We start from the raw sequence: 23,739 nt of genomic DNA, 5'->3' as shown, positions 1-23,739 counted from the left end.
TGACGGGCGGTAGGTGCTGGTTTCCGAAGGGAGCGTGGGTATTCGCGGTGGTGGTGTGATGCTCGATTGAGAAAATGACGTTTCGCGGGAAATTCTCAAAGGCCCGGGCGGACGCACCCACCTGGGAGCTTCAGAGCTACCCCGGAATCTCGAGGTGGGGCCGATCCTCCGCCCCCCTAACTTTGCCATGGACATTCTGTAGACAAGTATTCCTTTCGGCCAGTTGTGAGTAAATCTCAAACACGTCTCGGTTCCTGGGTGAGCTTACTTGAGTTTAGTTTGCACAGTAAAAGAGATACACGAGCTACATTTGTCCGAGTAGCAGGAACCCGAATAGGGGAACTCGTATACTTTTATCTCCCAAGCATTACACGGACGTGGCGCCCCTCGTAGGAGCACGAGAGCCTTCTGCACAGGGTTGGGGCTTTCGGTCACTCAACGACATGCGACTTCGATATTAGACAGGCTACCAAAGGATCTTAAATGCCACAAGCGATGGGTCTTCTACATCAGGTAGCAAAGTTGTATAGTCTATATGGGTATGGCCTCAGTTCGCACTGCAATTGCCAAACCTTTACAGCTGGGTTGGTCTTGCTTCGTTCATATATACGGGACAACCCCGTAGAGATATCGCCCTCGGGACTCTTTCTTGGATTTTACTACAGCTGATTAGCCAACGCTCTAAGACATCTCTAGCTGATACCCATATGCTTCTACAGCATGTTATCAAAAAACGCACCACAAGTTCTAAAGATCGCCATTGTATGGTCTATCTGCATGCAAAGGCTATGTGGTTATATTTTCCAATGTGTAAATAGCGAGGCGAGACTACGTATTTAAACCTGGCATTTTAGAGTGGCCTGTGAAGCCGAAGCCTTCTATGCATCACTTCGGTTCACGAACAACTCTCTTTCTGTACCCTCTATGGTAGTTGGGGCTATTCTCAGCCCAAAACCGACATTGGATATGATACGCCCTGAAGAGAAAGGGGTAGTATCGATGTACTGCAGCAATAATCTCGTATGGAGGTGAGCCATACTAAAGCAAAGACCGGAACGATGCCCAGGATATGTTGCTGCTTGGGTAAAGATCGCGATCCTGAAGTCAGACTCGATCTACGTTACGGCAAGGCAATGCCACCTGCGTGTAGGGGTGCCCTTGACGACATGACAGCTTCCAGATTTAACTCACTATACTACCAAGACATATTTCGATGTACTCCTTAGGACATCACGATATGCCAGATGCCATGGGCCAATGAGAGTTCCCGTACTAGGATCCTGGTGCTACCCTGCCCTCCATGTCTCAAACATCGTGGACTTAAATGCCTAGAACCCCCCTATCCACATCCTAAATCATATGATGGCAGTATAACTCTTCGTTTAAGACCTGGGACTTTGAAATAGGAGCCCAGTCTGGGCCATAACTTGAAGCTGCTAAAGAAGGTCTCGAATTGTGTGCGAACGGGTGGCTTGGTGGGTGTTGAATATGATCAATCAAGGGACTACGACGATGAAATGTCAGGCTAGATTCGACCAACCAGGTTGCTCATGAGGCAAAGCCGGCCGGAGTGCACAGAAAAATCGGCGGAAATGTCCGTTGATGCGCTGCAGAAAGCGGCTCGTGGCATCCATAATCGGACGTTTCTAAGCATGGCAACTCTAGATGTGAGAAAACACACAGTACGGGAACATGCACCCGTAGCCTGAGATCAGTAATCATTATTGCCATACTCTGCCATAGCGGGAAAAGCAACGAAGAAGGCGATGTGGTCTAGCCGCTCATTCAAGATGGTGGCGGCAGGCTACGGATCCAGGAGAGGGGAAGAGCGAGAGAGGAGGGGAGATGTTCCTCCGCTTACTTTTCTTTTTCCAACACGATGCAGCTCGCCCCTGTAATACCTACTCCAGCGCCGCCATCCGCTGCGCTCCGCCTACCGCCTATAGCGCCATCAGTTGCGCTCCCCACCTGGGCGGCTTTCGCAGAAACAAACTACTATTTCCGACCTACCTCGATCCTGGGACATGGGCATAAGCACCGCATGTTAGTTACCGGGCTACTGCGCAGACCACGCGGCTTGGATCAAGATCAGAATCTGCACAACAATACTGTATGTAGCATGGCTTCCTTCTGGCAATTGCTTTTTTGTCTTCACCGAAAACAGGAGCGGGGGTTGTCGTAGGGTACTTCATCCCTTTCGACCTCGCGAACCTATATTGCCCGAAAAACATGTGGATTCGACGGCCAAGAACGCGGATGAGGTATTTGCTACCGTCCAATGAAAGGCCTCGAGCAAGCTGATAGATCGTACATATACACCAGCCATGCATATTGGAAACCAGATCGCCAAGATCAGCTCGGTTTCCTTTTTGGTTTCTTGCCGTAGGCACCATCCCATAGCATCGGCTGCTGTACCCATCTCGGAAACACGAAGGCTCCTGGCATCATAGATGCAATCATGGGATCATGGGCGCATCCAAGGACATATGCCGGAAGCAGCCATCGCCTAAACAGGCAGTTCCGTGGCAGCTAGGTAACAGAGATCGACCTCTTGACGCACAAGTCGGTACGGATTACCCACTTCTCCCCTTCCAGCACTTCACGGCCTTCGTGCTAGTGGTCGTACGGTTGGTCAGCAAAAATGTGCTGCATATGTAATGCGGATATGGTCTGATCAAGCGAAGTACGCAACGTACCAGTAGACAGTCGTCTCCATGTTTATGTAGAAGCAGCATCCCGGTCTCGAGAGAAACCGAGATCGCCTCACTCTCCACCTTGCGATCTTTGGGGTAAAAGACGGTTTCACCCCCACGGCAACCTTCTGCAGCTGAGGTAAGATAGATCAGTAGCGTCCAAGTAGTCTTGGTGCTGATGTTCTTAGAATCATCAGTGGCCGAGGGTAGCGTCACTAAATTGTAGTCATCATCTGGTTGAGATGTTAGCTTTCTCGGCCACACTCCGACTTGGGAGCCGCTCGTTTCCTTGGCCTGCTGAGATCAGGTACAGACGGGTCAGATAGATAGGAACCGACGTACAATGGGCATCGAAGAATTGGTTTGGCGAGTACCGATAGATTCGAATGTTGGGGTTGAGCCCTACGACCTCGCCATTCCATGTCGAACTGACAGATTCGTCTAGCAAGAGGTCCTTCAACCCCGTCTCGAGCCAGAGCCTTTGGGCAAATTGAAGGTCATCGATCTGGTACCGGTCGTTGACCCGGACAGCCTCACCGCGCTTTGGGCGCCCTGGTGTCGTGACGAAGGGTAGCCCCCGCAGATAAGTGATATAATCCCGGCAGAGCGATTTGGGAAAGAAATTGCGTACAAGCAGAATCTTATCTCGGAACGCGGGATGTGCTTCCTCCAGCGACAGGCTAGTCACCGGAAGAGCAGGCTTGAAGACAGGCCACTTGGGCGCAGGTGGACTGGGAGCCTTTGTTGATTGCTCCAACTCCCGCTTATTGGGCTTGGAACCCTTGGTCTTGGCCATGGCTGGCACTTCGCTCATACGATCGTGACGATGCTCGTTCGCGGATTGGCAGAGTAAAGAGCGGAATCACGAATGCTTTTCTTTTTCTTCTTCTTCTTTTTTCAACCCCCAGTCATGGAGTGTTACACGGTATTCTAGCTTTGGTGCTTTGGACGAATCGCAATCGGGATGTTCCAGGTTAACGGGCCTGCCCAACCTTTTTGGATCTACCGCCCTCCGGGGAAAGCGGCACTACGCTAGCTTTCGATGCCGATCTTGTTTCCACATTAACCGGGCCCCCTTATCCCAACTGCCAACTTCTTCACGAAGCCAATGGCTGTCTTTCGGAAAGACAGCGGGGAAAAAGAAAAACATTCGGTAAGATTTGCACGATTTCAGGCCTGTGATGGCTCATATTCTGTTTCGATGTACGTGCTTGCCTAGCTACTACATATTTGATGATGCAGCCACACATGCATTGGCTTTTGCTACAAGCTATGATCCAGGCTATGGTATGAGTATGATCTGATCATAGAGCATGGGCATGGGCATGATCTGCTGTGAGGTGGCCACGTTTTGATACAGCAGTCTTACCAAAATCCGGGGTTGACAGCTTATGGCGATTGACAAACGCTCCCTTATGCAACAGGGGCGCAGGCTGTCATATCATTGCAACTGCGCCTGGCATCTGGATGGACACCGGTCTTCAACGCATGTTTCATGCAATAATGGCCAGTCATCGAATCTGCCAATCTGCCACCCCCCTCACCCCCCTCACCCCTCACCCCTCCTAAATGCACTCTGTACCCCCCTGCGTGGCTTCAGCTAGCTCCATGAATCCAGGTTCTCGGAGTCAAAAGTCAAGACAGTATGCTATACTGTAGCCGTTGAGGAACTCTACCCCTGCTGGGGTACATGTAAGTAATAATACTTGCTTTTGCAGTTTGGCAGCCTTGGTCACGATGCCCTGGGCCATTGCCAAAGCGCAGCTTCAAGGGGGAAAAAAAAAAGCTGAGAAGCTACGGTATTAGCTCTTTGCTTATTTTACGGTAATCTTTCACCAGGCGAGTATCATAACAGATAAGTATCTCAGTCTCAGCCCTTTTCTGAGATTCCACTTGCACATATACGGGATCTGTGTCGCTTCCTTGTCTGCAAGTATTCCGTCATTGCATCATCCATGTTTGTCACATATCAACTCGAGTGCAAAGATGAGCAAACTCATGTCGTGGACGCGCTACTGTAACAAAGCGGATAAGAAACTAAAGAAGCATGTAGCTTCGGCTGGATCCGGCAGCGAATCCCATTATCAACTCAAGGGTACAGCAGAGTTGGCTTCGATGGAACAGACCATCATGAGCTGGCGGGAGAATGTCATGCATTCTGCTTTTATACCTGAGCGGAAGCGGTTCTGCCTGAAAATCGACGGCCATCTCAGAGCGGCCTACGCCAAAGCATCCAACCAACCGACTGGGCCAATGTCTAGCCTCCAGGAACCATTCCTGCAACTGAAGAATGCTCTCAGGCAACTCATGATCATTCGTGATTTCGATGACCGAGTGCCGGTGAAGGCCGCAGAGGCACCTATAGCCAGCAGAGGGGCAGAAGATGCTTGGTTGACCATCAAATTGCAATATGCCAAGGCTTGCCTCGTCCTTCTTGTTCGTATATTCGTATGGCATCCCAATTCCCCTACGCAATCATTTCTCTGGTCATCCGGTGGAAAAGCATCGAAAGAGGTCAACCAATGACTAACTTGTCGCCATACAGTGGCTCGTCCTGCCCAAGTACCCCGAGTGGTGGGAGGAGATCGAAGCCAGTCTCAACAACGAGGACTGGCTCAAACAGTTCATCTTGGACTCACGCAAGTCGGAGCGTCTCGCGGTTTATGACCGAAAGCGCCTTCCCGATGTTCTTGAAGAGTTCCGTCGTCAAAAGAGAGCCATTGACCGCGGCGAGGGGCCTGAGAAGGGGGCCTGAGATAAAGAGCCGATTTGAGATTTGACGCCTTCGCACGCAACTAGCACTCTGCAAGGTGGAATACGATTTTACGTTGTAACAGGTTCATCAGTCAAATACGGGAAAAAACACCAATCGTCGAACAACATAATAAACCCCCCCAAACAGTTATATAAGAGGCGACAAGAAGCTATTAGGTACATGCAAAATATAACAGTGGCTTTAAAGGGTCACATCAGCCACAAGGATTTAGCCACCGATCATTTACATATGATTCCGGAGTGACTGAGAAGATAAAAAATTGGGACCTCGCCTAAGTGGAGAGCGTAGCTTCCTTAGCCGCTCTTCCCCAGAAAATCTGCCCGGATCTAAGTCCGCAAAGCAAAGAACTCGTGGGTCTCAAACCCAAAAGAAGGCATTGACTTTTGCGAAATACCTACATGCTTGTCTTGTCTAATAGACCCTTGACGATCGATTTCTGGGTGACTACCCTTACCTTGCCCGAGCGATTCGCGCGTTGTTTTCGGCCGCTACCTGTCACACACGAACACGATCCCCGCAAGGGTTTATCAGAACCGGCCGGCGGCTTTTTTTCTCAGAATTGCTAGACAATGTGGTCATTTGGAACAACTTTCACGATGGCCAATGACCGAGATCCCAAAAGCGAGTCGTTGCCAGCAGCGACGGCATCCACAGCGGCGGCACCCACAGCGACGGCGAACAGAACCAATGTACCTGAGACGAAGACGACTACGCTACAGGAACCTGTCAGCACGCGACCCGACACCCGTACACCTATCTTCAGCCAGCGGTCAATGAAGCAACTCGGTCTTTTCTTCGGTGGTGCCGTCTTCCTCACCCTTTCCAGCCTCGTTACGAAGCGAGCTGTCGCCCGAAAACTCCAAATAACGCAACCGAGATTCTTCATACCAAGCAACAGCCCCGTGAAAAAGCTGGACGGGGACAACTCTCTCATTGCCGTAGAAGCATTGGGTCTGGCTACCTTGAACGTCTTCGGGTTCGGAATAATGACGACTGGCGGGCTGTCCTGGGCTTTCGACGTATCGACCGTAGCAGAGTTGAGAGGAATGGCTCGCAAAACCCTGGGAGCAGACGGATCCAGAACGGACGAAGAAGCAGAGAGGGAGGTCGAAGAATGGGTCGCCAAGATGCTCTTCAAGAAGGACGGCAAGGACAAGGGGGAACAGAAGCCGGACACGGAAGTTGAGAAGACCAAGTAGGTCGTTATGGCAATGCAACGAGTATGTACGACTAAAAGCTGGTCACTGGTTTCTGGCAATGCTTGTGTTTCTCGTACGTGTTCTCGTATTCTACGCTTTGGTATGGAAGGCATTCTTGCTGACACAATCTTCAGCATACTGCCAGCAACTGCGCTGCAAAGGACGCCTCCAGTTCTACATGCCGCGCGAACATGTCATCAGGTTCGCATGGTGCACTCGACTTGGTAGCGCCCTCGGCGTTTGCGACAGCACTTGGATTGGGGTCAGCAATCCGCACTGTGACCAAACAATACCTTCCTGGAAGACAACGCCTCCCCTCCCCTAGTAATGCTATGCGTTCCCAAAGCGGTCTAATCTGGCGGATTGGTTCCCACCCAGCCTGCAGCCATATTGCTCTGTAGCCAAGGGGTCGGCCATTCAACTGCCATACACGCTTGCTCCCCGTCCCGCTCCAAGGCTGATCAGGGTTGACTTACCGCACCGACTTCTCCACTCCCGCTGCCTACAACATGTTCGAAAGATCGTGAAGTGACATGATTTCGATCGTGTTGCTTTTCAGCCGTCTGCGCATGGGGGATCGGGGTACATTGAACCATTCGACCTCCTTGGACGCAAGTATGTAGTATACTTCATATTGCATTTGCCACCAGTCCACCAGTCTTAACCCCGGCACACATGCAAGACGATGTCTGTCTGCATCGTGGACCAAGGCAAACTTGTTTTCTTTTTGCTACACATCGTGTGTCTCACCAACCCCATGGTCTTGCCTCTTATGTTCACAAGCATGGCTTTCAGAGAAAATGATGTGGTATAATATCGTGGTGAATGCCCCCACCTTGTTTGATCTCTTCCATCCTCGTGTCCGGTTGTGTTGGTCGATGAATGCTTCAAGTCTCCCGTCAACTATATGAGACACCATGGCGATGTACCATGTCAGAGTGCGCGACTACTACTGGGATCGGACTTTATCCAGATACTCCCAAGAGCGAGTCCACACCCCAGTCCAGTGTCCTGTCCTACAACAAAGGAATCGTGCGGCACCTTGCACGGCTCGTCTTCTCAATGGAAAAGTGAGACTCGGCGTCCATCTTGTCAGTCACGACAAAGACTTGTCCGTCTGTAGTGCACGACCGCCCTACCTTGCCGAGGCCCATGGCATACTTATCAAAACATCTCGGCCGTCGTGCCCGTGTCCAATATGGGTGATGCAGGAGAAGATCAAGTTCGAACACCCCTTTCCTGTTAGCATCGTCGATCTCTCCTCGCATGAACCCATGGAATCTGAGTGCGCGAGAATCTGCTGGGTCCCTCACCTCGAAGAATCCGATGGCACATTGCTTACCATCTTGAACGATGCCCCAGGGGAAGTTCAGATTGGTTCAACAAAGACCATTAGGTCTAACGTCATAACACAAGTGCCAGGGTGTCCTGAAAAGACAAAAGCCGAATGGGTCGAGATTAAGAGACTTTCGAACTGTCGTAAGCTTGGCGAAAAAGAGAAGGAAGTCAAATTCAATGCTCAATTCGAATCATTTCGCTCAGACCAAAGAGCTTTGGATTCTCCTGGGGAATCTTTACAAGACTGCATCCGCTCGCCAGTGCAACGCCTCCTCACTTCCCCTTTCCGGCTGGATGCTCTTCCGGAATCGAGCTTAACCCCTGATGAGGACCTCGAGGTGCCACAACCGGCGGCGTCGGACTGGAGCAACGACGACAGCCGCGTTGGCTCTAGTGATTTGAGCGATGATGACTACTTGTCTGAGGACCCCTTCGATCACCGGCCACTCTCCACGTCCCGACGTGTACGTGCCTTCTCAAGTCTTTTGGCCCTGCTTTGTCCCTGCCGACTTCTTTACTAATATTCTTCTACAGGCGCGGCGACTCTGTTGCAGATACCCCGACCTAGCTCCTACATTTGCGGACCCAGACCCGAGGCATCGGCATCTGCAAGACCAGGACTGTCCTCGCGGCTCGAAACACTCGGAGCATTGCATTTTCACCGACATCCAGCCCACGAAGTGCTTCCTGAAAAACCACCAGCACTGTCGCTTGGCGCCCGCAGACGAGGTACAGATCATCGATCTCGACTCTACTGCCCCATCCCCCACAAGCCCCGAACCTTCGTCGTTGACACTGGTACTCGAGCAGTCGTTACCGGACTCAACTTCGGAGCAGCATTATTCTGGTGATTGCGCTATCGACGGCGAGGAGGATTATCAGTCGGTATGCGACTGGCCACTCATCCCGGGCCTGGACGCACGGTTGCGTTCTCCAGACCTTCCTGGGCCCGTCGACCGTACCTTTGCCTCCCCATCTCCTTTTATGGTACCCGACCCGACACCACCATGTGAAACTCGGCCCGTCACTCCTTCCCCTTCCATGATGGATATCGATGCGGAGTGGATGCCTACGCATGAAGAGAGCATATCGCTACTGCAGCATGGCTTGCCCTCCACGCCTCCTCCATCTGACGCGCCATTCATATGAAACAACCCCTAATACGCACTGCATGGGAGGTTAGCATCTGGGCTTTCACAGTAGGAGGATTAGGTTCGGTTCAATAAAAGGCTGGCTAGGCGCGTGTCTTTCTGTCTTTCCCTTTTTACTTTTCATACTTGGGGTCTAATCCCTGGCTTGCCGGTAGCATGAGGTCGGTTCTCTGCAAAGTCATTCACTTGGTGGCACGTACTTTGTTACGATGTTGGGCTGAGCCAAAATCTTTTTCTCATGCCCCTGGCGCTCGCGGGCGGGAAGGTCTTTTTGTATTGTCGCTCCTTTTTATGGACAAAAACAAATCTACGCTCTTTATGACTTCTTGTTTTCGTCGTACACTCTGAATTTCCTCTGGCTGACGAGGAATGCATGCAGTTTGGAGCCCAGGACCTCTGAGAATTGGTTTCTAACCTGCAGGATGCTGAATGATTTCCCTTATATTACTGATTTCAAAACTGTTTCCTCCTAAACTACGTCTAGTTACCCATGACCATGCTTGGAACGCAGCACGCAACGCTATTCTGGTACGTATTTATGTGTGATTGATAGTTTGAACCCCCTATTCTTCACATGCGCTTCTTGCTTTTAAGGCCTGACCGACCAGTCATGTGTCATAAACCCTACCCACATCTACACCTTATGTAAATATGCCAAGTCCTTATTTCCATGCCATTGCGCTTGTGCAATACAGCTTAAGTACATATGCCGCAGGAGCGCGTCTGTGCCAGTTGCATACACCAGCTGCAGACCACCATGAGAGTCTAACTTATACTTACGCTACATAGTAGGTGGATCCTGGCCAGTATCGTACATTCGTTGAAGTGGTACGTTCCAATAGGTAGACAGACGCTTTAGCCGACATACAACAGCAAAGATCTACGTTACGTCCCTAATTGTGGGGTGTAACTTGGTCGCTGGAGATGGGCGTTGCAATCTCTCTCTGCTATTCTTTTCTTCCTTTTGACTGCTTTTACTCCTAGGCCACAGCCTCTTCGGAACCGTGTCCGGGCGCCTCCCCGTCTGCCCCAACCCGTACCCGTAGCCTGGCCTCGAGGCTCTCGCCCTCCTCGAAGCTTCCCCTGCGACCCCAGTTCCGGGGCTGCTTCTTCAAGAACGCGCCCACGGCACCCAGGTAACCCTCATGCCTGAGGAAGTAGGCCTGTTTCTGGCCCTTGCTCCAGAACTTGAAGGCGTACGACAGAGTGTTCATGGTCTGCGGGTGCCCGCGGATGAAGGAGCCTCCGAAGTAGATGCGCGACAGGCCGTGTATTTGTGATTGCAAGTAGGCGATCTGGCCGATGTTGTTACTAATGGCGTACAGCAACGACCGCGAGATATCGGCGGAGTCAAACCGATTCCGGATCGCCTCCTCCGTCGTTATGGGTGCAGAGCGGGGAGCCTCGGCTGGTTGGGAACTGCTTGGGGCCTCCTTGTTGGCCTCCTGCTTGGCGTTGTGGTCAGCATCGCCATTGGACAAGCCGCCACTGTCCTCGGCTTCCTGCTCTGCTTCCCTCTTCATGCGGAAGACTTTGCCGAAAGAGCTGGCAATTGTCGAGCTCTTCAGGCCGATCTTGCCGTAGTCTGTGCCGTAGATGTCGCCCACCAGCATGTCGACCTTGGAGTTGTCTCCCTGCGCGGCCATGTCGAGCATCTCATCAAACGATTCGGCCGGGGTGAGGAGAGAGAGGATACCCCAGAGCGTACCTCCGCCCAGCGAGGTTCCACCTACACGCTCGTACGTCCTCGGCCCAGATATCTTCAGTATGCTTACACCGGAGCCAATGTTCACCAGCATATACGGATATATGTTCTCTTCTGGTTCTGCGAAGTGCATCGGGTCCGTCTCGGAGTAGGTGAAGACCTCCCGGGGTATCTCGGTAATAAAGAAGTCAAGCCCTGCGAGTGCCGTTGGTAAGCCAGCCGCGCCCTCTTTACACCACCACGGCGGCGGGCAAGGGGATTTGGGGGGAAGAGTGCCCGCCCGCGACAGAAGAAAAGCGAAGACGAGGGCGGGAAAAGCAATAGCGAGACTAACCAATGATTAAACACTCCATCTCATCCTCGCGCAAAACGTCTACGCCCAGCCGCTCCCGGATCTTGTCGTAGTATTTGTACGCGCCGCCCCCGGTCGCCATGACGAGCAGCTCGCCGGGCCGGGACCCGTTGAGCTCGAACTGCTTGTCCTTGAGGTGCTTCATGAACTCGATGCAGTCGTCGATGCGGTCCGTCTCGAAGCTGAGGAAGTTGAGCCGGCCGCCGGGCTCCGTCGAATGCGCCTCGCGGGAGAAGTAGACGAGCTTGGCTAGCGAACCCCCGATCTTTGAAACGAGGAAACGCAAACGCACGTTGTCAGCTACCAGTATGTATGATTGGGAGGCATGTTTCTTTTCTTCTCCTCCTCCTCAAAGGATGCGCGCATGATCAATGCGACACTGCAATAGTAGTGGTACATACATCGGCCGCGATGTGACTAACAACTGCCGTGTGGTTCGGCAGCCGGATGTCCTTGGTCTCGTGGTAACTGGAGCCGACGGGCGAGCCGCTGACGGGCGTGGCCGGCTCTGCGCTGTCGGCAATGAATGCGCCCTTAACGTTGATGCGCACAGAGCCCGGGTGGCCGATGGTGCTGTCGATCTCGGCCGTGCTCGTTATCGTCCGCGGTCGCCGGTACGCGGTGAGCGAGTCTGTGGAAGCGGCCGCGGCCGTGTGTTTCTGGGCGGCCGACTTGCTGCTGTTGTTGGCACCGTCATCGCCGGCGGCATTCTCGTTCTCGCCGTGGACAGGCGCCGCGTCGGCGACGGGTTGCGCATCGGGTTGCGCTTCCTCGGGTCCAGGCATCGCGGGGCTTTTTGCGACGAAGGGGGGACGGTGGACGGACGGTGGGGTAATTTTTCTTCTCGTTCCCTCGGCTTCGATTTGAATTGAATCAACCGGTTCGTGGGGAGGGGAGTCGAAGACGAAAAGAGAGAAGGGAGAAAGGGCTGAAATGCCCAAAAAGCGGTATGAGGCTTACGGCGGCATGGACGGTGTTTTATTTCTCACTGCCAATCCAAATTCCCGATCTTGTGTAAGAGGAAAGTTGCTTGTCGATGTTAAAATTGTCGTCCCGTCTCCCCATGTTCCATGCCACCTGCGCTGCAAGCACTGCAAAGCGCTGCACGTTCGGGCCAACGAACCACTAGATTCCCACGTTTTCTCACGTCATTTAGCGCAAGCCCCCCAGACCGAGACCCCTATTCACTGTAATTTCTCGTGCTAGGTTACAGGGCAAATGCACCGGTTTTCGGGGGCAGTCGGTGGATCTTTCCGCGCCTGCGGGACCTGTGTGACCCAGCCTGGAACAGTAACAAATTAATTGTCTACTTCTCTGAGTATTCAGGAGGACTTGACTGCTCGAAGCACATCAATCTACGTACGTTACATATGTTGCCTATATAAGCACCATCTGACTACATGTAGATGTATATGGAACCTCACCCGCCTTACGTGTCAGCCTTTTCCCCCCTGCTTACCTGCAGCTGATTTTCTCAAAAGATCCTAACGCGCGTACGCCGGCTGCCACGGCATTCGCATTAGGGTCGGGGATTACTCAGAACAGCTCGAGTCCGATCCGAGACAAAATGATTTCGTCAAACTTTGTGCGCCATGGTTGATTTGTATTAACAATAGCCTGTTTTTATTGCATTGCGTAACGCGGCTAGTTTTCGTGCCCACAGGTTCTCCAAAACTTGGGTAATCTTGACTCTTGTTGAACCCGGAGGGTCACCCGAGTATGTAGATATTCTAGGTATGACGTCCCCCCTAAGAAAGAAAGGGGTCAGAGACACTGAACTAAAGATTACCCCCTTCAAAACACAACCTGACTTACCCTTCTGCTGAAGCTTTGCTTGGATCAAACGAGGGTAAGTAACGAATAAAATTAATTTTTAAGTGAAAGAAGCACTTTTCCTCCCTTGACAGCGATTATAGTCGTAATATTCCTTTCTTCCAACTTTAGAAGAACCTCCCAGCAGGGACTGCCACAAAGATGGCCGTGAACACACCGGCGCCGAACAGGGCGACCAGCATGGACTGGATAAAGATAGTGTCCTGGATCTGGCGGAGGGCGGGCTCCTGGATCCAGACCTCGCGGTCGAAAACCTTGCGCACCACGTTGCGCTTCTCGTACTTGACGATCCAGGGCTCGTCCTCGTAGCTATTCGAGGACCCAAAGGACTCGAAACTGCCCTTCTTCAGGCTGGCCTCCTCGTCCTCGCCGTCGCCCTCGACGAAGAGCTCCCAAGGGCGCACGTGGCGGTGGTGCATCCCGTGGAGCACGACGCACATGCCTTTGTAGGCCGCGATGAGGGTCGCGATGCCGATGACCCAGCCGATGGCCGCCAGTGCGCGCCAGCCGCGGCCTACGCGGCTCAAAGCCAGGATCAGCGCCGCGATGGTGGCCAGGAGGATGGTACCGACGCCCAGGGCCCGGGCGAAGAAGACGCGGGCCGGGTTGCCGTTGCAGATGGACCAACGGATGAAGTTGGGGTGGGCCTGCCGCCGTAAGCTGTTCTCAATGGTGCGCGCGATCTGGCGGAAGGCGGATGGGTGCGTGGTATAAGCAAGGGCATGGATGGTAGCCTTTTGTTCACGAGCCGAAAGGTTCAGTTGCCGGGGCGCATCGTCGGCTATGTATGTCGCGATGACTCGATCAATCTCTTCTCTGAAAGGTTGAATTGAGACTGGAAGGAAAGAAGTTAGTCATCAAGCATGCGTTCTGCTGGCCTGCAACGCTTTTCATCATCATCATAACTTACATGGTTGCTTCGCCCCGGCAGCTGCGAACGCCTCATATGCTTGAGAGCGGTATTTTGTTGTCGCCTGTGAGCCCGAGAACACAGTCGACGCATCGTCACCATCTGCAGGCGTACGTGGGGGTGTCGAAAAGGGGTCTTTGCTCTCAATCGCCGCTTCGGCACCTTTCTCGAAATCGGTACCCTTGAAGATCTTTGCCGCTTCGGGTTCCCTCCTCAGCTTCTCGGCGGCGTCTTTCTGGAACTTGGCCGCCACTTCATCCTCCATTGCCTGTGTCCATTCGGGCGCCAGGTTGATATCGGATGCGCTGACTTCTTGGAAGCGCCTGACATAGTCGCGGTGCCAGAGGAAGAACTGCAGGTTTTCGGCTGCGTGCTCGATGTAGATGAGATAGTTCATGAAGTCTCGGACCGTGCATGGCTGGATGAGATGTCAGTATAATGCCAACCCATAAGAGGGAATAGCGCGATCATGTTACCGGACAAGTGCCCCCATTGATGATCTTGTCGAAGGCAAGCGCATCAGGAACTCCTGCAGAAGCGCTTGATCGTCCCGATTTAAGGGACGCTTCTTCCTTGTCGCTACCCGAGACATCACTGTCCCGGCGATCCAGGGTCTCGCGACGCACATATTGAGGTCGGCGGTAGCTGAGGGAGAGAACCATGTTGGCTGTGGGATCGTCGTCTCTGACTGCGGGTCTCAAGCTGACAGGGGAGTTCAGTATAGCGAATAGAAAGTATTAGATGGATGATCGACACCTATCAGAAACAGCCGGATCTGCACGAAGGGTTGGTTATGTATGAGAACGTGGCAATGGCATGTGAGAAGGGATAGGGTTTAGTGCAGGAACCCCGCCGCTCCTAGTAGTATTACTTCTTATGTTGATCGACTATCGAACTACTTTGAGAACATAAGAAATGTGAAGCGGAGCGACGGTCGAAGCGGCATGGAGGTCTTCTTTAAGTTCGATTCCAGACGGAGGCGTCGACGTTCCAGACCGGCTGCTCGCTCCAGCCCCCTAGTGCCTCTGGTCTTCAGCTTCGCGTCTTCGTAGGCAGTTCAGCTAAGCTGGACAGAACGGGTATTCACCGCGAATGGGTGTTGATCGCTGGGGCTCGTGGCAGGTTGCCCTCGAGCAACTTTGAGCCCTCCTCTCGGGGTATACAAACGCCTTAGGTGCTGCAGGAAACGCACCCCAAGGCAGTGGCCAACGATAGATACCTCGCCGGCATCAAGGAGCATTACCGACTTGAGCTGTCGGCAAGGTTTCCCTTGCAAGATGTGATCTTGGCCATGGCAGAAGTATTGTTTTCTTAGACAGACATTGGCCTACTGAAGATAGGCTAGCGGACGCCAGGTACGTGCCAAAGCTGTCACGATCGTACACCAAACAGCAAGACCATCCGAGGGGAGCTGATCCGGGACCCAAACAAAGCATCAGCCACTGAGTCGTTTAAATATGTGGCCTCCCATGAGTGGTTGAGGCTGATATAATCTCGGCGGTAATAGTATAGTAGTGTGAGAGGGATGGCCGATACTAGTCATGCCTCTAGCTTTGCGTGCCGACAGCGCAGGGTGAGCCAGTAACCTACCACTAATACCGGATCTGATCGATCTACCGGTTACTAGTAGCAAGCCAATCACATTACATTGTAGTACTGGCAGTCAACCCGCTCGATGAAGCACTTGCTTGCCCTATGCGCGAATGCCTAGCCCTGCGCGGTTGTCAAACCAGGGTAAGGTGAGACTGTAGGTAGTGCCCTGGGTCGATCAGCTGCAGAATCCGGCAATGGATCCATTGAGGTGGAAAACACCACACTGCATGCATGCATACATCATGATTTTCTCAAGGATTGTGCGCTTCAGTGGCACATGTAGTGACATGTTGTGCCGGGAAGGGAAAAGCAATTCAGAGTAACGAACCTTTCAGCACAAGGCCTGGCCAAGGCCGCAACGAGAGCTTCCTAGAGGTTGCTGTAGGGGCAAAAGGAACCTTAGGGAGGTGTAAGCTGAGAGCGGGGGATCCAATGGGGGATTTAGCGTGGCCACGACCCCTGCCCCAAAAGCCCAGATCGATCTTTCCCAGTGTGGGGAGACCGATCCATCTTCCAGGTCTTGGCCTCTCAGCATCAGCTACTGCACCCCAAGGCCCTGGGCAACATGTTGGATGTTTTGAACATGGAGTACTGGTTGGTCGTAACCATTGTCATCAACTTTCTCGATGTATAATCCGGGCTTGCTCGACAGAACTGCAGCAAATTGACCACGCTGCATGGCAATACAGACGTGGCAGCTGCCTGTCGAATTACATAATGAAGCTTCTAGCTAATCGGTATACTCCCCCATGCAGGTCTCGGTTCGCAGTGGCTAGTATAGACGCCACAGGAACTTGTGAATCCCCGGACTGCCCCCGGAGGCGAGATCAAAAAGCCCATTTACCTGATCCTCTTGGCGAAGGTGACGACGGCTACTGCTTACCAGGAGCTTGGGTTTGCTTTGGGGGCTAGCAACGGCTGAAGTTTACCTAGTTGGGATCGCCAATACCCAGACGCTTCGACAATTCTTCCCCTGAACCAAAATAAAAGCAATATTCGCTCCCAAGCGAAAGCCACAGATGATACCAAGAGGCCAATATCACCCTTCCACCGCTTAATCTTACCCCTCCTACATTGGGAGAATCGCCCCGGCCGCTACACCACAAAAGAAAAGGGGGACATCCAGAAGAAGTAAAAGCCCTTGGGCCGTCACGAGCTTCTTTCGGTGGCTTCCGAGTGTAACGCAGGCTGTTTCTGGGCTATCTCGCTATGGCAAGGCTAAGGCCGACCTTACAACCATTTTGGTGACCAACAGGAATACTATCGAAAAGCCAATGACGGAAGGGCTTCAGCCGTTCCGCTACTATTCGAATTCTCTCATTCCTTCTTACAGTCTCGTCTCTCTCCCTCGCAATCGGGGCAATGCCAGAGCCGATATCCCTTGCTACCAGTTTTGCCAGCTCCCTTCTTACCAATGCTTCTCCGAGATCGGGACGGTATTCACATCCACCCCGTCCTTGTACCAGCGCTCCTCTTCGGCGATGCGGACATCGTTGCCGCTCATCTGGCGCTTCCGCATGAGCCCGTCCTCGGCAAAGGTCCAATCCTCGAGGCCGTACGTACGCCACCACTGCCTCTTCCCGGCGTCCCCCTCGCCGTCCTCGAACCACTCGTACCAGAACTGCACGGCGATCTTGTTGTCCGTGAAGGCGAACAGCTCCTTGCGCAGCCGGTACCCGTTCTCCTTCTCCCACTTCTTGGTCAGGAACTCGGCGATGGCGTCGCGCCCTACCAGGAACTGGTCGCGGTTCCGCCAGACCGAGTCCTCGGTGTACGCAAGCTTGACCTTGTGAGGGTCTCTTTTCATTATTGTGACGTTCGTGTTAGTGGAAACGCCGCCCCATAAGGAACCCCCAATCGTGGTTTGCGTACCTGGTGTTCCAAGCGTCTTGGGCAGCCTTCACCTTGATCTGCGCCGTCTCCGCCGTGAAAGGCGGATACGGTGGTCTCCCTCCTTGCTTTTCGGCGGACATGATATGTAGTTTGCTGCTCTGCAATTTGTTACCTCCGGACCGGTAAACGGGGTATTGTTCCCAATAGTATGGTCGATGCAGGTGGAGCGGAGAAGAACCGATTAAAGTAGGTAGTGTGTGATGATCCCTTTGCCTAGTGGAGAGACCGTTATCCTGCAGAGCCGAATAGATTCCACCAACCGAGCCGTGACGTCTTCGAACTTTATAAGAATCCGGAGCGATGCCTGCGGGCCCTTCTCCTTCTTTTCGGGATTCCTCCCTGGTCCCTCTGGTGTCTCGTCGTTTGAAAGATGGGAGAGTAGTGTCGGGATTTGGCCGGTTTCCGGGATTGGTCCACCTAAGTCACACGAAGGGCGCTGCTTACCTATTAGTCGACTACATGCATGAGTAAGTAAGTGTCGTAGGGTTATCAATTGAAAGGCGTGCGTGTGCGTGGCGTGCAAGCTTGGACATTCGGGTTCATCACCAGCGTCTTTCAAACCCCGTGAAGCCTATACTCGTCCGATGGAAGCAATATTAAAATACACCGCGCAGAATGCGCCCTTGCGAGTAGTGCCAAAATACGTGAAAATATCGTCAGACCTGGGAGCAAGCTACGTAGGTAATTTATGGTACCCCTCATCCCAACAACGCACGTATTTCTACCTAACTTGGCTACATTTATAAACAATAAGCTCGTAGATATCTCTACGCAACCTTATATAATGAATTCACAAGCGAAAAGTGCCTCGGTTGTTATTGAAATGGTGTGATTTATTTAATTATTCATGGACTCATTCGTCTCGATCAATTCTATCCGATAGTTCTGAGCAATAGCTTCCCATCATTTGCGCTATCATTGGCGACACGATGTGAACTGCCATCATCTCTTCCAACAGCCACAGAGCAGAACATACTACTGGCGTCTTGGAAAAGGCTCAGCTATCGATGCATTCTTCGATTGAGACTATTCTGTTGCGTCCTTCGATGTTGGTTGACCGAAGAGAAGCTTACAGCTTAGCCAGGACGGCGTCAGCGCCCGAGACGGTAACGCCCTTGCCAGGCTCGTTCTCGGCGTAGGTGACCTTGCCGTGATCGATGATCATGGCGTAACGGCCGGTGCGCTCGCCGAGGGTCCAGCCAATGCTCTGGCTGAAAGCGGTGCCGTCATCGGAGGCGAAGACCTAATAAGCAAAGCCACGATGGTTAGCAAAGATGCTCGATCCTCAAAAAGCTGAAACAGGAGGGAAGGCGCCATGTCGGGAAGATATGGGAGAGAGGGCGAGAGAGAAACATACAATGGTCTCGTCCTGGATGCTGTTGGCCTTGCCCCAGGCGGACATGACAAAGGGGTCGTTGTAGGCGATCACGACGACCTGGTCAACGCCCTTGGACTTGAGGTCGTTGAACTTGGCCTTGTAGCCCGAGATGTGGTCGGCCTGGCAGGTCGGGGTGAAAGCGCCGGGGACGGAGACGAGGACGACCTTCTTGTTCTGGAACTCTATACGTCGAAGGCAAGGGGAGTTAGCTCATGCTGGCAATGCTTTGCGTGCCCCCTTCGACAAAGCGAGGCCAGCTGGGGTTTTGACGTGGAAAAGAGAACGTACCCTTGCTGGCATCGTACTTGGTGGGAATGCCGCAAGCCGTGACCTCGGAGGTCTCGGGCGTGGGCGCGATGTAGGAGAAGGTAACACCCTGAGGGAAGGCGTCTCCGGCTTTGAGGGCAGGCATGTTGAAGTTTTGTTTTTGGAAGGGTTTAGGTGGTGGATTGGCAATCGGTAAGTGAGGTATTCGCGAGTCAAAGAGTCAGGGAGTCGAGAAATGTTAGGGGAAAGGCCAGAACTCTATATTCGTCCTATATTTGTCCTTAAGTAGCCGCGACTTTGTCAGCGGAAACGTAGCCCGGTTTCGTTGCCGTTCTACGACCATGTCCAAGGACCCCTCCAATGTTTCCATTGGCACGTAGGTGGGGCAAATGTGTCCTGTGTTATGGTAGCTCTCTCGGTGTTTTAGAGCTGCAATGCCGTCATCGCATGTCCGCGGGGCACGGAGGTTCGCACGGGTCCACAAAGGCTCAAATCCATCTCATTTGCCTGCGCCAATCAAGGGTGCAAATGCCGACCTCGGGAGCGGGAATAGACCGCACCGGCGCAATGCTGTTTGCTGTGCTGTCGCCGAGCCTATTTCTTCAGCTGGCCCCCGGAAGCCCCAGTTGTTCGTGCTGTACCTTGCATTATCAAGAGAGCTGTTGAATATAATAGCTGTGACTTGGCAAGCCTTTCAAACACCGATACGTATTTCACATTATGCATGCTATGCTTACATACTGTAAGCTGCTAGTGTTGACCATGCCACGCGGTAGCTCAACTAAGCTGCAATGCATTCACTTGCCTTTCACTTTACATGCTGCGCTTCCACCTACCTGCTATGAACCACCGCCATAGCCCATCTGGAGAGTACACAATATGGAAACCATGGGCATAGGGAGACATTGACTCATATTCCTGGCAGGCGTTGGCCAGTTCGGGAGGTTCTGTCGGGATTTGTGCAATGCTTAAACCAATCTTAACATCAGGAGCTTGGTTTCTACATCCGACATCTCCAAGCGTAAAGGTGGAATGCGTATCCGGGAGCACCCAAGGCCGAGCCGCGACGCAGCCATCACTGGTCTCGATAGCCACACATTGCTTTCAGGGAGCAGCCTTTTATGTAGACCGTATGCATAGGCTGGCTCTTATTAGCTACCTAAGCGAAAAAAATCTCATATCCCGTGAGAAAAACCCATCATGCATGCATGCCACGACTCAAGAGATGTAGTAGTGGGTGGCTGATTTTTGTGTCTGCCGAAAAGCAACAAAGTCGAAGATGCCCACCCTAGACGCCGCCCTGTACATGTCTTTGGACCGCCAGCCAACCATCTGAATCCGCTTTCATTTCCATTGCTAGCAGAATAGTTTATCGGGTGGTGGCCTTGGGCTTGGGCTGCGAGCCCTTAGCACCCTGCTTGCCAACGATACGCGAGGTCTGGCCCTTGGAGGCGGTAGTAGCGCGCTTGGCCTTGTCGTCCTTCTTGCTGGCAGCGGCAGCGGCCTTCTTCTCCTTGGCCTCCTTAACGGCAGCGGAACGGGCAGCGGAGCGGGCCTCGGGTCTCATGGAACGGCGCTCCTTGATGACATCGAGAGAAGCACCAACGATGGCACGCTGGGCCTTGACGGTACGGCGGGTTCGCTTTTTGGCAACCTCCTGTAGTGGGTGTCAGTCACATATCTTTCCGCCAAGCGGCATGGCCCTAATTCCCCAAAGAGATATCGCATAATGACGTATGAGAACCTCGATGGGGAAATGAAGGCCAGGTGATGGATCCGTACCTCAGAAATACCCTTGCGGTGCTGGCGGCGGAAGAGAACGGTCCATGCAATGCGACGGGGGTTCTTGCGCTGCAGGAACAGCGACTCGGACTTGCCGTTCTGGAAACGGAAGATCTTGCTGTCGCCACGGACGTAGAGCTTACCCTGTAAGTCGGAAGGTTTCGCATTAGCATCTTGTCCATTATTCTTGTATGAAAACCATCATCACCAGGGCTGGGGCGATGAACAGCACACAGCTCAAGACCGACAACCGGGCCTCACAGAGCATCTGTGGTAAGATGACCCAGTGTAAACCATCGCAACCATCAGCCCGCCGCAGTGTCGCATCGCTCCAGCCCTGTCCTCTAACCCAATTATTCGGTCTTTCCGTCCATCCATCATCAACGTTCGCAAGGAGATATGATATGTCGTACCTTGCCGGGGTAGATTCTCTGGCCCGAGAAGGAATCGTCGTAGGTTCTCATTTTGGCGGATTTGTCGAGAACGCTCGGGGAATTGGGCTGTGGTGGGTTAGTTGGTCGTCGTGGTCGGATTGAAGGAAAATGTCACACGGAATTGTTGGACGTCCACAAATTGACCAGGCCTCTTCCAATTTCGACTTGCACTGGGAATGTGTGGGATCGGATAAGCCAGGCAATTATTAGGGTCGGCTAGTTTTTCAGTGTCTAACCCGTGCTGTGTGGCGTGCGGCTCGGGCGTGGGGCTACCTGTGGCTGGGGCTTTTCGCTTAAGTGCATGTACCTTAGTACCCTAACTTTCCACTCATCGGGCACAGGTTGAGGTTAGTTGTAAGTACCAAGTAGCATATTTCGCTCAAAGCAATTAGGTAAAAGGACAGGAACCATTGGGTATGTAGTGCTTACAGGCCAATATTGTCATCGAAATTGGTGCATGTAGGCCAGTCAGATGCCTACATTTTATTAAGAGTTTTATAGAGCCAAGTTCGAAGCAAAGTGGAAGGAAGGACCCACCTACTGACATCAGAGTCTCCGAACAACAACTCAGCTCGTCTTCCTAGCTTGTATGGGGATTGATTATCATAAGGAGCAGGAGAACAGAAAGGATAGAACATGCTTCCATGAGTGCCACCCCGGACATCATAGCATCGCTCGTGCTGCAGGAATACGAGAAGCTGCCCGTGAAGCGCAAGCCGCCGGTGCGCGAAAATGGCCTCCACGAATGGGTGCCCCTGAGCGGCATCGTGGCCGAATTTCGAGGGGGCGACGACTTGCGATGCCTGTCACTTGCGTAAGCTGAACTCTAGACATCAATAATTCCTAGTGACCTATCTATCTTTACTGAACCCATCTCTCTCTGTCTCCCCGCAGAACAGGTATGAAATGCCTTCCTCAGGCGAAATTGCCCTTCGCCCGGGGTAACGTGCTCCATGACTGGCACGCCGAGGTGCTAGCCATCCGCGCTTTCAACCGATTCGTGCTGGACGAGTGCAAGCTCTTGGCCGAAGGGGGACCGGAGGCCGAGTCCCTCTTCTTACGGCGGCGGCGCGTAGACGAGCTTGAGCTGCTGCAGTCGTCTACCACAACCACTCCCTGGTGTGGTCAACCATTCACCTGGCGTGAGGATGTCAAGCTGCACATGTACTGCTCCGAAGCACCTTGTAAGCCTATATCCGTAAACAAAACTCGTTGTGAGACCCATTAACAAACATTAATGACACCAGGCGGTGATGCATCCATGGAACTAACCATGGCCGCCCAAGCCGATGCAACCCCCTGGGAAGTCCCTTCTCCTGTTGCCACTCCCACCGCTGATACCGCTACTACTACTACTACCACGCCAAGGGCCGACTCCCCTCCCGTTGCCCCTGTTCTCCCCGGCCGCGCCTACTTCCAGCACTTAGGCGTCGTCCGCCGCAAGCCAGCCCGAGGCGACGCCCCGACGACGCTCTCCAAGTCGTGCTCGGACAAGCTGGCGCTGCGGCAGTGCACGAGCCTGCTGTCGTCGACCGCCTCGCTTCTCGTGAGCCCGACGCACGCGTACCTGACCACGCTGATTCTACCCTCATCGCAGCACTCGGCCACGGGCTGCGAGAGGGCCTTCTCCGGCCGCATGGCGGCGATGAAGGAGAGGACGGATCTGTTCCGCGGAGGCTACAGGTTCGCGCCGTTCCGGGTCGACACCACAGACCTTGAGTTCGCGTACTCACGGCGCGGTGTGGCTAACCGGTTAGCGCTGGGAGGTGCGGCGGCTGGCGCGAACAAGATGGCGGCGAGTAACTTGGCAGTGGCATGGACGGCCAGTGGGTTAGAAGAGGCGTCCCTTGGCGGCACGTTGCAGGGCCGGAAGCTGTTTGACCCGCGAGGCGCGAGCTTTGCTTCACGGAGGAAGATGTGGGCGCTCGCGGTCGAAATCGCTTCTATACTAGGTGCAGGTCTTGTCGGGGTACAGAAAACCCTGGCAGCCCAGAACTACAAGGATCTGAAGCAATCGGGCATGCTGCAGCCAAGGAGGGACGTTAAAAACAAGGCGACCTTGGCTGCCCTGAAGGGTTGGGTGAATAACGAGGGAGACAATGATTTCAGTTTGTAGAAAAGTACATATTGAGGAACGTAATTTCATTTTTTCTTTCTTAGCAAGACTGGTATCGATCCTCCGTCTACCAAGCCTCAGATGGCCAGCGGAGCTTGTTCAGCTACAGCCACATGACCAAAAGATTGCCTTTCCCTCACACGAAACATGCCGGTGGTGTCGGAAATACAAACTAGCAGCCCCCCATCAGAAGACGACAGTTCATGACAAATCGATCATAACTATCAAAGGTGTATCAGACTCCATCCCTCTGCTTTCGCCCTTAAAAGATGAGAAACCCTTCGTCCCTTTTTCGTTACCCATATGACCCCAATCCTTA

At 53.0% G+C, this 23,739-nt stretch overlaps 10 protein-coding genes across 10 annotated transcripts; 4 read left to right on the top strand and 6 right to left on the bottom strand.

Annotated features, from left to right (window-relative positions):
* Positions 1-2,529: 2,529 nt before the first annotated feature.
* Positions 2,530-3,489, bottom strand: PG985_012306 (uncharacterized protein; the record flags this gene model as incomplete). Its single annotated transcript, XM_066832073.1, has 3 exons — positions 2,530-2,613; positions 2,697-2,926; positions 3,036-3,489. 3 exons carry the CDS (start codon positions 3,487-3,489, stop codon positions 2,530-2,532), a joined length of 768 nt encoding a protein of 255 aa, XP_066680123.1.
* Positions 3,490-4,679: 1,190 nt separating this feature from the next.
* PG985_012305 (uncharacterized protein) lies at positions 4,680-5,448 on the top strand (the record flags this gene model as incomplete). Its single annotated transcript, XM_066832072.1, has 2 exons — positions 4,680-5,141; positions 5,239-5,448. 2 exons carry the CDS (start codon positions 4,680-4,682, stop codon positions 5,446-5,448), a joined length of 672 nt encoding a protein of 223 aa, XP_066680122.1.
* A 617-nt stretch (positions 5,449-6,065) lies between these two features.
* PG985_012304 (uncharacterized protein) lies at positions 6,066-6,668 on the top strand (the record flags this gene model as incomplete). Its single annotated transcript, XM_066832071.1, has 1 exon — positions 6,066-6,668. One exon carries the CDS (start codon positions 6,066-6,068, stop codon positions 6,666-6,668), a length of 603 nt encoding a protein of 200 aa, XP_066680121.1.
* Positions 6,669-7,585: 917 nt separating this feature from the next.
* PG985_012303 (uncharacterized protein) lies at positions 7,586-9,155 on the top strand (the record flags this gene model as incomplete). Its single annotated transcript, XM_066832070.1, has 2 exons — positions 7,586-8,470; positions 8,541-9,155. The coding sequence occupies 2 exons, from the start codon at positions 7,586-7,588 to the stop codon at positions 9,153-9,155; spliced, it is 1,500 nt and encodes a 499-aa protein (XP_066680120.1).
* A 982-nt stretch (positions 9,156-10,137) lies between these two features.
* On the bottom strand, positions 10,138-11,999 carry PG985_012302 (Pantothenate kinase; the record flags this gene model as incomplete). The annotated part of the gene is made up of 3 exons (XM_066832069.1): positions 10,138-11,057; positions 11,197-11,479; positions 11,616-11,999. 3 exons carry the CDS (start codon positions 11,997-11,999, stop codon positions 10,138-10,140), a joined length of 1,587 nt encoding a protein of 528 aa, XP_066680119.1.
* A 1,155-nt stretch (positions 12,000-13,154) lies between these two features.
* On the bottom strand, positions 13,155-14,619 carry PG985_012301 (uncharacterized protein; the record flags this gene model as incomplete). The annotated part of the gene is made up of 3 exons (XM_066832068.1): positions 13,155-13,882; positions 13,958-14,375; positions 14,434-14,619. The coding sequence occupies 3 exons, from the start codon at positions 14,617-14,619 to the stop codon at positions 13,155-13,157; spliced, it is 1,332 nt and encodes a 443-aa protein (XP_066680118.1).
* A 2,339-nt stretch (positions 14,620-16,958) lies between these two features.
* Positions 16,959-17,523, bottom strand: PG985_012300 (uncharacterized protein; the record flags this gene model as incomplete). Its single annotated transcript, XM_066832067.1, has 2 exons — positions 16,959-17,349; positions 17,423-17,523. The coding sequence occupies 2 exons, from the start codon at positions 17,521-17,523 to the stop codon at positions 16,959-16,961; spliced, it is 492 nt and encodes a 163-aa protein (XP_066680117.1).
* Positions 17,524-18,512: 989 nt separating this feature from the next.
* PG985_012299 (redoxin) lies at positions 18,513-19,233 on the bottom strand (the record flags this gene model as incomplete). Its single annotated transcript, XM_066832066.1, has 3 exons — positions 18,513-18,686; positions 18,801-19,003; positions 19,110-19,233. The coding sequence occupies 3 exons, from the start codon at positions 19,231-19,233 to the stop codon at positions 18,513-18,515; spliced, it is 501 nt and encodes a 166-aa protein (XP_066680116.1).
* A 1,224-nt stretch (positions 19,234-20,457) lies between these two features.
* PG985_012298 (60S ribosomal protein eL24) lies at positions 20,458-21,334 on the bottom strand (the record flags this gene model as incomplete). The annotated part of the gene is made up of 3 exons (XM_066832065.1): positions 20,458-20,745; positions 20,871-21,014; positions 21,284-21,334. The coding sequence occupies 3 exons, from the start codon at positions 21,332-21,334 to the stop codon at positions 20,458-20,460; spliced, it is 483 nt and encodes a 160-aa protein (XP_066680115.1).
* A 614-nt stretch (positions 21,335-21,948) lies between these two features.
* On the top strand, positions 21,949-23,420 carry PG985_012297 (uncharacterized protein; the record flags this gene model as incomplete). The annotated part of the gene is made up of 3 exons (XM_066832064.1): positions 21,949-22,118; positions 22,199-22,488; positions 22,552-23,420. The coding sequence occupies 3 exons, from the start codon at positions 21,949-21,951 to the stop codon at positions 23,418-23,420; spliced, it is 1,329 nt and encodes a 442-aa protein (XP_066680114.1).
* Positions 23,421-23,739: the final 319 nt, after the last annotated feature.

Source organism: Apiospora marii (genome assembly GCF_038362585.1).
Source record: "Apiospora marii strain CBS 49790 chromosome Unknown utg000009l_segment0_segment0, whole genome shotgun sequence".
NCBI lineage: Eukaryota > Fungi > Ascomycota > Sordariomycetes > Amphisphaeriales > Apiosporaceae > Apiospora > Apiospora marii.
This window is presented reverse-complemented; position numbering and strand designations above follow the sequence as displayed.